Below are 10,878 nucleotides of genomic sequence, written 5' to 3'. Positions count from 1 at the left end.
GCAACTCATGTGCCAAATCAATCTGTATGCACGCGAATGCAAGATGTATGGTTACGTAGAAAAAACACAAGGCTTAAATGAAATTAAGATAAAAGATAAAAACTTTAAATAAATACATGCATAGCAGATTATATACTATTTTGTCTAACTATGCCTGACTACTTTTTCATTGCTGCTATTATGGAGACTACACAAACAAGCAATATAAAGTGTTTTATAGCACTTGTGATTCCTAGTCAATGTATTATTTGACGTTTACATTTCCATTAAAAAACATTTATGATCCATCTCGTTTTGTGAATGAATGGGATTTTTTTCAATTACGCTTTTATTTTTGCGACAGAAACCCTTCACTTCCGGCTGTCTTTTAAGTAAATGAAGTATCTTGGAGCTTCTCACTTCTGAACTATATCAATCTGTCTAATATTTTCTGCCTCGGCGGGCGGAGGTCGAGGAGGAGGAAGACGCTTCAGCTGAAGGAACTCAAACCACCAAAAAGTGAGTGAAATGTCCGAAAAATAGACCTGTTCCCAAAGTGATGCGCAAGAGTTTTAATAAGTATCTTTTGAGACTGTTGAGGAACTGTCTTAAACTGCCCAGGGTTTAGGCATTTAAACAGCATGCAAACGACTGACTTTAAAGGACTCAACTCAGTCAACTAATGAGGTTTAGTGGTAGACAGTAACGAAGTACTTACTAAAGTAGAAGTAGTACTGTTTTGAGGTACTTGTAGGCTTACTTAAGTACAGAGGTGGAAAGTAACTAAGTACTTCTACTCAAGTACAGTACTCAGTGGTTTAAAGTAACTTAGTACATATACTCAAGTACTACTTTGAGGTTTTGAATGTTTCCATTTTCAAGATTCAACTCAAGATTCAAGGTTTTATTGTAATGTGCACAGCAGCTAGTGTAGATATGGCAATGAGAAAACTGAAGTCACAGGCTCCTCCAACAGAGCAACATGAATATATATGGGACATAAAACAAGTCAAACAGATCAAATAGTGCAAGAGAATGTTTTGAGATGTGCAAGTAAATACAAATAAAATATAAATAGTGCCCGAAGAGTCTATACAAGTAAATATGATATATAAGATGCAAACAGGTGAATGTTTATGGATGTTCTTTACAGAGTTCTGTTTTTGTGCTTCTTTGTACTTCTACTCCACAACAAATCAGAGGTAAATAGTTTTACTCCACTACATGTATTGAATACCTTTAGTTACTTTACAGATGTGGATGAATGATGTGAAATATAATCAGGTCTTAAATCAGACTTTAGTTCACCTGGAGTAAATCCCAAGCTACCCTGCAGTATACAAAGACATTCAAACTAGCTGCACCTTTACCAGCTTTGATAACACTTTAATGATCATTATAAAACATATCATATCTCATATAAGTACAAGGTCTGGGTACTTTGCCAAGTATTTTCCAGTTCTGCTTCTTATGCTTCTTCTCCACTAGACTACAACTCAGAGCCCAAATCACTTTTATTACTTTGAATACATAAATGAATGTACAACATATCATCAACATATGCCTAATTATCATTTATCATATATTAAATAAGATGGAGTTACACTTTATGAATCGCCTTGATCAATCCCAGTCCAGCAATTTGCTTAAAATAAACTTACCTTGAACTTAAATTAATCTTTAAAGCAATGAAAATGATATACAATAGTATAGAATATATTATTTTGAAATTAACATTTTACAGAATGTGTGTCTTTATTTGTGTATTTTTTTTACTTTTAGATACATTTTGATATTGAATACTTTCACTGTAGTATTCCTAACTCTTACTGAAGTAAAGAGTACTTTGTCGACCTCTGTCATGGACAAGGCGGCTCTAAAACAGCGAGTGGGAAAGCTTACCTTGTTGTTTTACTTACAATTTTTGACCTTTCCTTTTGTCAGTTATCCAGTAACAACTTAAACAAACTGTTTACATTGTAAGTAAATAGTGCTGCCTAATGCAAATATCGTATCAGTCCATCACGTGGCAGCCCAATGCCCACGGCTTGTAGACCTCGAAGTTCAAATTAATCACCATAGTACGAAAAAGTTTAGGAGAAAATGACTTCGTTTCAAGACCAATTAACAAAGTCAAACACAGGATGTTAACATTAGTCAAACTGTGTCAATTGAGCCAAACCTATTTTTCAGTCCAATGAGAAAAGATAAATTGGGGGAATGAGTCCAGTCTGGATTGAATCCATTTGAGGAGCAAACACGATGATTCAATAACATTATTTCCATTAAAATGAGCAAAGGGCTACATTTTTATACCTCGGAGGACAAACTTCTTTTAACTTCATGGTCCTTTGAGCAGCTTCCTCGAACTCTGTATCCTTTCTACTTAAAGGTCCCATGTCATGGCCATTTCTACTGATCATAATTCCATTGTTGAGGTCTACTAGAATAGATTTATATTGTGCAATTTTACAAACTCACATTGGTTTCTCATACAGCATCTCTGTATAGCATGTGTATTCACCAGGTATTCACTCTCTGTCCTAAACGGCTTGTTGGAGCTCCTGCCCCCCCCCCCCCCCCCCCCCTCCCTGTGAGCCCAGTGGCCGTCTGCGAGACAGCGAGACACATAACCCTATTATAGTGTTTTTCTCAGATATATACAGAGCCTGTACCTTGGTTGGTGATTGGCTAATGGTTACACAAGACAAAACATCGTTATGACATCATAAAGTGGCCAAAATCTGATCAGCTCATTTTCAGACAGGTTTTTATAGAAATGGATCAAAAAGAGAGAGAATCTTTGTTCCTGAAACTTTCAGAGTCTCTTTCCACAGAGGGGGACACATGTTGATTGAAGAAGAGACTATGAAGAAAGAAGAGGGGGGACACATGTTGATGTAGAAGGACATGAAGAAGAGGGGGACACATGTTGATGTAGAAGAGACATTGAGGAAGAGGGGACACATGGTGATGTAGAAGAGACATGACGAAGAGGGGGCACATGTTGGATGTAGAAGAGACATGAGGAAGAGGGGACACATGGGTGATGTAGAAGAGACATGAGGAAGAGGGGACACATGTTGATGAAGAAGAGGACATGAAGAAGAGGGGACACATGGTGATGTAGAAGAGACATGAAGAAGAGGGACACATGTTGATGTAGAAGAGACATGAGAAAGGGGACACATGTTGATGTAGAAGAGACATGAGGAAGAGGGACCATGTTGATGAAGAGAGACATGAAGAAGATGGGGACACATGTTGATGTAGAAGAGACATGAAGGAAGAGGGGACACATGTTGAGGTAGAAGAGACATGAAGAAGAGGGGACACATTTGATGAGAAGAGACATGAAGAAGAGGGGACACATGTTGATGTAGAGACATAAGAGGGGACATGTTATACTGAAGATGGATTTTGCATAATAAGTGACCTTTAACATCTTCTCCACAGGAACCCAGTGTGCGTCACTCAGCTCCCGACAGTAATGGCGACCACCGTGATGGATAGAATCGGGCGAGTGTTCATCAGCCTGCAGCAGATCAGGGAGGTTCCCCAGATGCTGAACGAGGCCGCCCCCTCCATGCCCGGCACCCTAAAAGACTCCGAGGTTCCCACTTACTTCAGAGAGCGCTTCGTCAGCACCGGCTACCGACCGCTCAACCAAAACTGGCGCTACTACTTTCCTGTCTTTATTCCAGCGCCACAACGAGGACAATCAACGTCTGGGACTCACCTGCTGGCGTTTTTAGTTCTTCTGATTAAATTCAGGCAACTCGCTGAGACCTGTGGACTTTATTAGTGATCCTCATTCGTGGCCCCTGTTGATCCTCATGGTGTCTTCCTTGATCTACACAGGTTTCAGGTACAGTAGCCCACCCTGCTGGGGGGCGAAGTCTGAGCTGTGTAATTATAGTTTCTTCTTCCTGATTATGTTGGGGTCGCACAGTATCAGTACGGCAGTGCTGTGGTTCACTTTTACTACGCTGTGGAAGAGGCTTCCACAGACACCGTTCATGGGATTCTTCATGGCCTGTCGCGACCTTCCTCAGCTGTCTGTCATGTCTGGGATGCACCTATGGGAAGTACTGCAACCACAGACGTCCCATGTGGGTGCGTAAGGTGTGCCAGGTGGTGCCCTCAGCACTTAGCTATATGTGGGACACTAGCCCTGTGGCATATAGATTCATGTCATGGTATAAGAACAGCGATGATCCAGCGGTTTTCTATCATTTTGGCCAGGTGGCTTTCTTTCTTAGCTGCAGCTTCTTCTTCACCTGTCCTGTTTTAGAGCGATGCTTCCCTGGGCGGTGCGATTTTGTGGGACAGAGCCATCAGATATTCCATGTCTTTCTGTCTTGCTGCACCCTGTGTCAGATCCATGCCTCCTACCTTGACTACGTGGGCCGCAGGGAGCTGTACTCGCGTCTGCATGGGAGCGATGAGGCGGGTCTCTTTGTGGGACTGTATGTGTTAGTTTTAATTGGTTGCTCACTTATTGTTTTCTTAATGCTAAGGAAAGTCAAAAAACTGCTTGGTTGCAAGTCCAAATAATAGATAAGAGATTGTAGGAAAGGCATTCATGTGCCTTTATCGCCTCAGACTTACTGCCCATTTTCCGAAACCCTAATAGTCAGAGAAATGTCAACATTGCCTCAATTGTTTTTTCCTATAACGTTGAAGGCCTTTACTTGCCTACTCTGCCTCTGATTGGATAGTACTTGTTGCCTTTATGTGTTGGGTTGTTTAGGTTTAGACATTCGATTAGCGTGGCCTTCACCATAGGGATAACGGGCAGTTGCACAAATGGACATTCAGATAAATGGATTTTGGGTCTATCGGGACATATTCAGACAATTAGAGTTTCGGAATTATAGAAATTAGGGCCCTAGAAATGTTGGGTGTTTGTTCTTGGGATAACAATCTATCAGACAAACTGGCTTTGGGTCCAATGGGAAATTGTTCTGACTATTGGAATAATAGTCTATCATAGACTATCTGAATAATGGGCCATCAGAGCAATGGCGTTACACATTGAAAGAAAGGGAACTAACCATACTGTATACGCTTGTTTTATGTAAATACTTATTTCATTTTGCACATTTCATAACTGTAAGGGCCAGATTACAAAAAGGGGTGGCGAGTATTTTGGGACTGAATTGTATTTGTATAGAGTTTGTGAAAATATCACATTTTTAAAGCATCAGCCAAGACTGGTTTCATATAACTTTTTACAGCTTATAGACATTCAAAAGATCAAGAATATAAAAACGAATGTGTGCTTGTTGCAAGTTCAGACAATATAAACTAGTACCATCACCAGAAATCTACCATTCATACCGTAAACTACAATGTTTCTCCATGCCGGGCCTTGTCATTTGCACATGTTATGTAACATTTGGCATAAAGGTGGTGCTGGGTGAGTGTTATTTTGTGAATGATGCTGTTCTCAACCGCCAAATGCCATCAGATCATTGTCCAGGCTCTTCTGAGAGGAAAGCCTTAGGATTTAAGTTGCCATTTTCATGGTGTTGTACATGTACATGTAGTTTGGACAAATTTGAGAACTTATGATGACATTTAATTGCTAGTGTATTACTTACTATGATAGACAGACGTTGGCATGCCCCCTGTCAAATCAATATTCAGCCTTGGACGGGGGCAGCAGCAAAAATGTTTAACACGTGAATCAATATCAGTTTAGTGTATGCCAGATTTCAACATTTTGTCAGTGCTTTACCTTTCTCTCTCCTGTGTTCTTGTAGTTAATATGACTGTTTAACATGGAGTGTGGCGGCTTTGAAATGAGCATAGATAACTTGTTTCAGTTCCCCGTCATAAAGGGATGTCTGACAGCAAGGTCAAGCAGTAAAAGTATTACAAAAAATAGTGTTAAGCTAATTATTCTCTCATCCAACCCTATTTCGAGAAATCAAAACTGTCTATTTAACATGTTGTCCTTTTGCTAGCTCCTTTTTAGATATAGCAATACACTGCCTTGAACTATTTAAGAAAGATAGATATTTTATGAGGGATTTAATATATTAGAGTCTTATATATTTGATGAATGTTTTGTATGATCACTGTATTGTGTCTTATGGGGAATCTTGAATGCTTCCCGTTTATTCCATAAGGGGAGAAGTGAATGTTGGTTTTAAACCAGGGTACTTATTACAGATGAAGGTACCATATTATTGTACATCTATGAGAGATTACTTCGTAGTGACCAAGATGTGAAGAAAGTTAAACAATGATCTTTTGGAGACAGAGTGTGAAGGCAGATATCATCTTTATAAAAGCACGTTTTCTTCTCATAACCTCTTTGAGTTTCATAAGTGCAAAAAGGGCGAGTTGACCTTTGCACACTAGTGTACACTTGTCAGTGACAAAACGGTCATAAATAATGGTTAAAGCTCACGCATACCGTACTATCTGATGTAACACTCTGGCTCTGATTATTTTTGGATTAACTCTGATTGGAAATTGAGCTCTACTTTATTGTGCCTTAAGTATTTTGATATGAAACGGTTATTTCTGTTAATGCACTTTCATTTTCTCAACATTATCTCAAACCTGTATGAGTTGTGATTTCCTTGCTTTAGCCAAGTGAAGTTAATGTTGTTAATACTGTTGTGTAGGTATAGATATTTTATGCTGGTATTATTACCAGCAAAGTAACAGCAGCTCCTGTAGATCGGTGGACCCAGTGGCGGTCCTAGAGTCTGTGGGGGCCCTAGGCAAAGATTCACTGGGGGCCCCTCGAACCAGCTTTCATCACCATCAGTGGCGCCCCAACACACTCTCCCCCTTACGGCGCGCTATGCATGGGGCCGCCTTGAGGGGGTTTCCCGACATGTCGTTGCAGTAAATTAAAGGGTGTTTCATGTTGTCGTTGCTGTGGACCTTCTTAATCTACCTTCTTTGGGGGCCCCCTTCTGGTCCGGGGCCCCAAGCAGTTGCCTGCCTTGCCTGTTCGCAAGGGGCGCCCCCTGGGTGGACCTACATCTACAGAATGACCTGCAGAATGAGACGAAGTGATATTGCTTGTAGGGGTGAATTATGTCATGTATTTCAAGGTTCAAGGTTCTTTATTGTCAAACTAACATAGCTACAGAGTAATTATGTCGTTGAAAATCTTATGTCACAGGCTTCTCCAACAATGCAACATAATAATACAGATAGTAAAAGTAATACAAAAAGAAAAATAGTTCTAAAATAAAGTGAGTATGTGGAATAGTGCAGTACGAGTCTATATACAAGTTATTGGAATGATATATATTAGATAGTAGATATATCTATATTTCATTCAATATTTAACAAATACGTAAATCAATATGCCTTTGAAATTAAAAAAATTAGGCGATATATATATATATGAATTCATACAAATAAAGACATTTAAATGAGTATGCATAGACTAAACCACAAACCATGAATTAGAATTTAAAGATTGGAAAATAGAGAAATGTGGTATAGTGAATCTAAAAATGAAATAAAATCATGCTTTGAAATCTATTTATCTATAAAACAATAGTGACGCATTTCTATATTTTTGTATTTACATTTGTATGGCCTCGTGTGTATTTAGGGATATATTGGATATTGAACACAATATTGAATCAAAGATGGCATTACATAATTCATTGCAAAAATATGTGTGGTAATAATACAGCCCCTGTAATTTCCCTGTTAAAAAGAGTTACTTTTTTGTGGGGATATATGTGTTAATGCAGGTGCTGTATTATTTCTTTATGGAAGAATTGTGGAGAAATATGATTGTTATTTGGTCTCCACAGCCATTTGCAAACTACAGATACACTTTGATACCTAACATGTGTGTTGATACTCTGCAAATCTTGTCTTGCCACTTTCACTGTGCCTTATTGTTCTGATTCAACATGGATTTGTAGTCCAAGATACTATGTTAGGATTATATGCAAAGGAAGCATTTCCTCAGTAATGAAATAAAACATGTTTCATAAAACTGGATGATGTATTAATACAATTATTAAAAATATCATTAAAAAATGTCAAGCGTAAACAAAACAGAACCAGTAAAACAGAGATTTCATGAAAAGAGAGTCCTTGTAGGAAAGATGTCAGATGTAACGAGTACTCGCTTGACTGGTATTCAGTTATTTGCCTGTATTTGTGAAAATAAACGAGGGCACGGACAGGCAACATGTCTTCACTTCTACTCGTAAAACAAGTAACACAGACATTTGAGTTGTTAATCCTGTTTTTGATGTCCCTGGGTCTCTTTGGAGACGTTTTACATCGCTTTGGAGTTCTTTTGGTCTCTTTCTAGTCTTGTTGTGTCTCGTTGTTTTATGTTTCTCTTCCTGGTTGTTACGTGGCTCTTGAGTAACATTTTGTAGGTGAAGGCCAGCGGGGCCAGTGACGGACTCATCGCCTAATATGATCATTAAGCAATCCATCTATTGCTATATGTTCCAATAAATGTCCCACGGCCCAAGTGTGCTAACTCATATCTCCAAGACTGAATACCTATGCGAAAAAATGTCTGCAATAAACTAGTCAAAGAATTGTGCGTTGGTGTTAGGATCAGGGGGTCACAGGTTCAAACCCCACTGCAGTCAGCATGTCGTTGTGTCCCTGAGACACTTCACCCCAAAGTGCTCCTGTGGGGATTGTCCACAGAATTGAGTATGTAAGTCGCTTTGGATAAAAGCGTCTAACAAGTGACATGTAATGTAATGAAATGAATCATCTGTTGCAAACATCATATACTACAAGGTCTCTACAGCAGAGTGCGACTCCTTACACTGATAAGTCTGTTTTTATACAGTTTGAATTATACATGCTCAGTCATGAGACAATATAGACCCATGACTATGTCAACTGTCACGGCCTAAGAGGTTATATCGCACCTTGTGACTTGGTCATTCTACCTAAAGGATGTTTCTCAATTAAATGTATATATTCGGGCATGTAAGGATATTTGATTATAATTTTAATTTCCAAACTCTTTTGAAAGGGTCCTTTGCACCCAATGGCAAAGCCTGAGCTGCAGCTGATTTAACCCTTCGATGCACGAGTGACTGGACCCTACACTCTTCCATAAGTGGGTCAAAAAGGACCCGTATTAGAATAATATGTGTTTTTATGCCATTTTTGTCATTTTGGTTAAGAAAGATCACTTGTATAATATTTAGTATTATATTTTGGTTCACACTAGAAATATTTTATATTACATTTTTCACTTTTTATAATTTTATAATTTCTTTTACATTTTGAAAAAAAAACGAAATTCCATAGGAAATGCATGCGGGTCATTTTTGACCCACTTATGGAAGCTTGGGGTAGTAATACAAAAACTACAATTTCTTAAAATGTATAACATTTACATTTTAAATGTGAATGGCATGATATCCAAAACATGTTTTTTGAGGAATAGCTGGAATATGAAATGATACAAAAATGTAATTACAAAGATACTCTAAGAAAACCACCTCACCGGGTCAAAAAATACCCACTTATGCATCTAAGGGTTAAAGAAAGCCCTCTGTCCAGCAATTGTTTTTAAACCAAAGCCACAAAGATGGAAGGCCCATTAGTATGCACCACTTGGTTCAGTTACTGTGCAATGCCAGGAAGCCAGGGGGCTCCATTGTGGGACTCTGCCATTAGTCCTGAACCTATTGAGCATGAACCTCATTTGGTGTTCTGTTAACACTATTTACAAAAGTAAATCCTCTCCAAGTGTCTTCTCTTTCAGAAATAGGGTAGTGTTTTTCTCAGAGGGACCAAGTGCTAATGAAATACCTACTGCCCCCAAGTGGTCATGAAAATAGCAAACTGCATTGGATTAAGTCAAACTGAGAATCTACTGGGATGCAGAGACCAAGACAACAGGTGGAAGATGGTTGGGGTAGTAGGGTGATGGGGAAAGGAAGAAAAGTCTAAAGGCATCTGGTGGATGGAAGGAAATCAAAGACTCCTATAAAACTAATAGATTTGTGTTGCAAAATGTTAGTATGTAGTGTCTCTACTTTAAAGAGTCCTCTCCTGCTGATGTTCAGGTGTATATCAGTATGTAGTGTCTCTACTTTAAAGAGTCCTCTCCTGCTGATGTTCAGGTGTATATCAGTATGTAGTGTCTCTACTTTAAAGAGTCCTCTCATGCTGATGGTTCAGGTGTATATCAGTATGTAGTGTCTCTACTTTAAAGAGTCCTCTCCGCTGATTTCAGGTGTATATCAGTATGTTTAGTGTCTCTACTTTAAAGAGTCCTCTCCTGCTGATGTTCAGGTGTATATCAGTATGTAGTGTCTCTACTTTAAAGAGTCCTCTCCTGCTGATGTTCAGGTGTATATCAGTATGTAGTGTCTCTACTTTAAAGAGTCCTCTCCTGCTGATGTTCAGGTGTATATCAGTATGTAGTGTCTCTACTTTAAAGAGTCCTCTCCTGCTGATGTTCAGGTGTATATCAGTATGTAGTGTCTCTACTTTAAAGAGTCCTCTCCTGCTGATGTTCAGGTGTATATCAGTATGTAGTGTCTCTACTTTAAAGAGTCCTCTCCTGCTGATGTTCAGGGTGTATATCAGTATGTAGTGTCTCTACTTTAAAGAGTCCTCTCCTGCTGATGTTCAGGTGTATATCAGTATGTAGTGTCTCTACTTTAAAGAGTCCTCTCCTGGCTGATGTTCAGGTGTATATCAGTATGTAGTGTCTCTACTTTAAAGAGTCCTCTCCTGCTGATGTTCAGGTGTATATCAGTATGTAGTGTCTCTACTTTAAAGAGTCGCTCTCCTGCTGATGTTCAGGTGTATATCAGTAATGTAGTGTCTCTACTTTAAAGAGTCCTCTCCTGCTGATGTTCAGGTGTATATCAGTATGTAGTGTCTCTACTTTAAAGAGTCCTCTCCTGCTGA

The 10,878-nt window shown here is 39.0% G+C and overlaps 1 protein-coding gene across 1 annotated transcript; it reads left to right on the top strand.

Moving 5' to 3' along the window:
* The first annotated feature begins 431 nt into the window (after nt 1-431).
* Nucleotides 432-7,969, top strand: LOC117482925 (membrane progestin receptor alpha-like). The gene is given in 5 exon segments (XM_034131173.1): nt 432-498; nt 3,436-3,769; nt 3,771-3,906; nt 3,909-4,009; nt 4,012-7,969. Coding segments are annotated over 4 exon segments (1,062 nt in total). The 5' UTR covers nt 432-498; nt 3,436-3,469; the 3' UTR covers nt 4,537-7,969.
* Nucleotides 7,970-10,878: the final 2,909 nt, after the last annotated feature.

Source organism: Trematomus bernacchii, unplaced genomic scaffold (assembly GCF_902827165.1).
Source record: "Trematomus bernacchii unplaced genomic scaffold, fTreBer1.1, whole genome shotgun sequence".
Lineage (NCBI taxonomy): Eukaryota > Metazoa > Chordata > Actinopteri > Perciformes > Nototheniidae > Trematomus > Trematomus bernacchii.
This window is presented reverse-complemented; position numbering and strand designations above follow the sequence as displayed.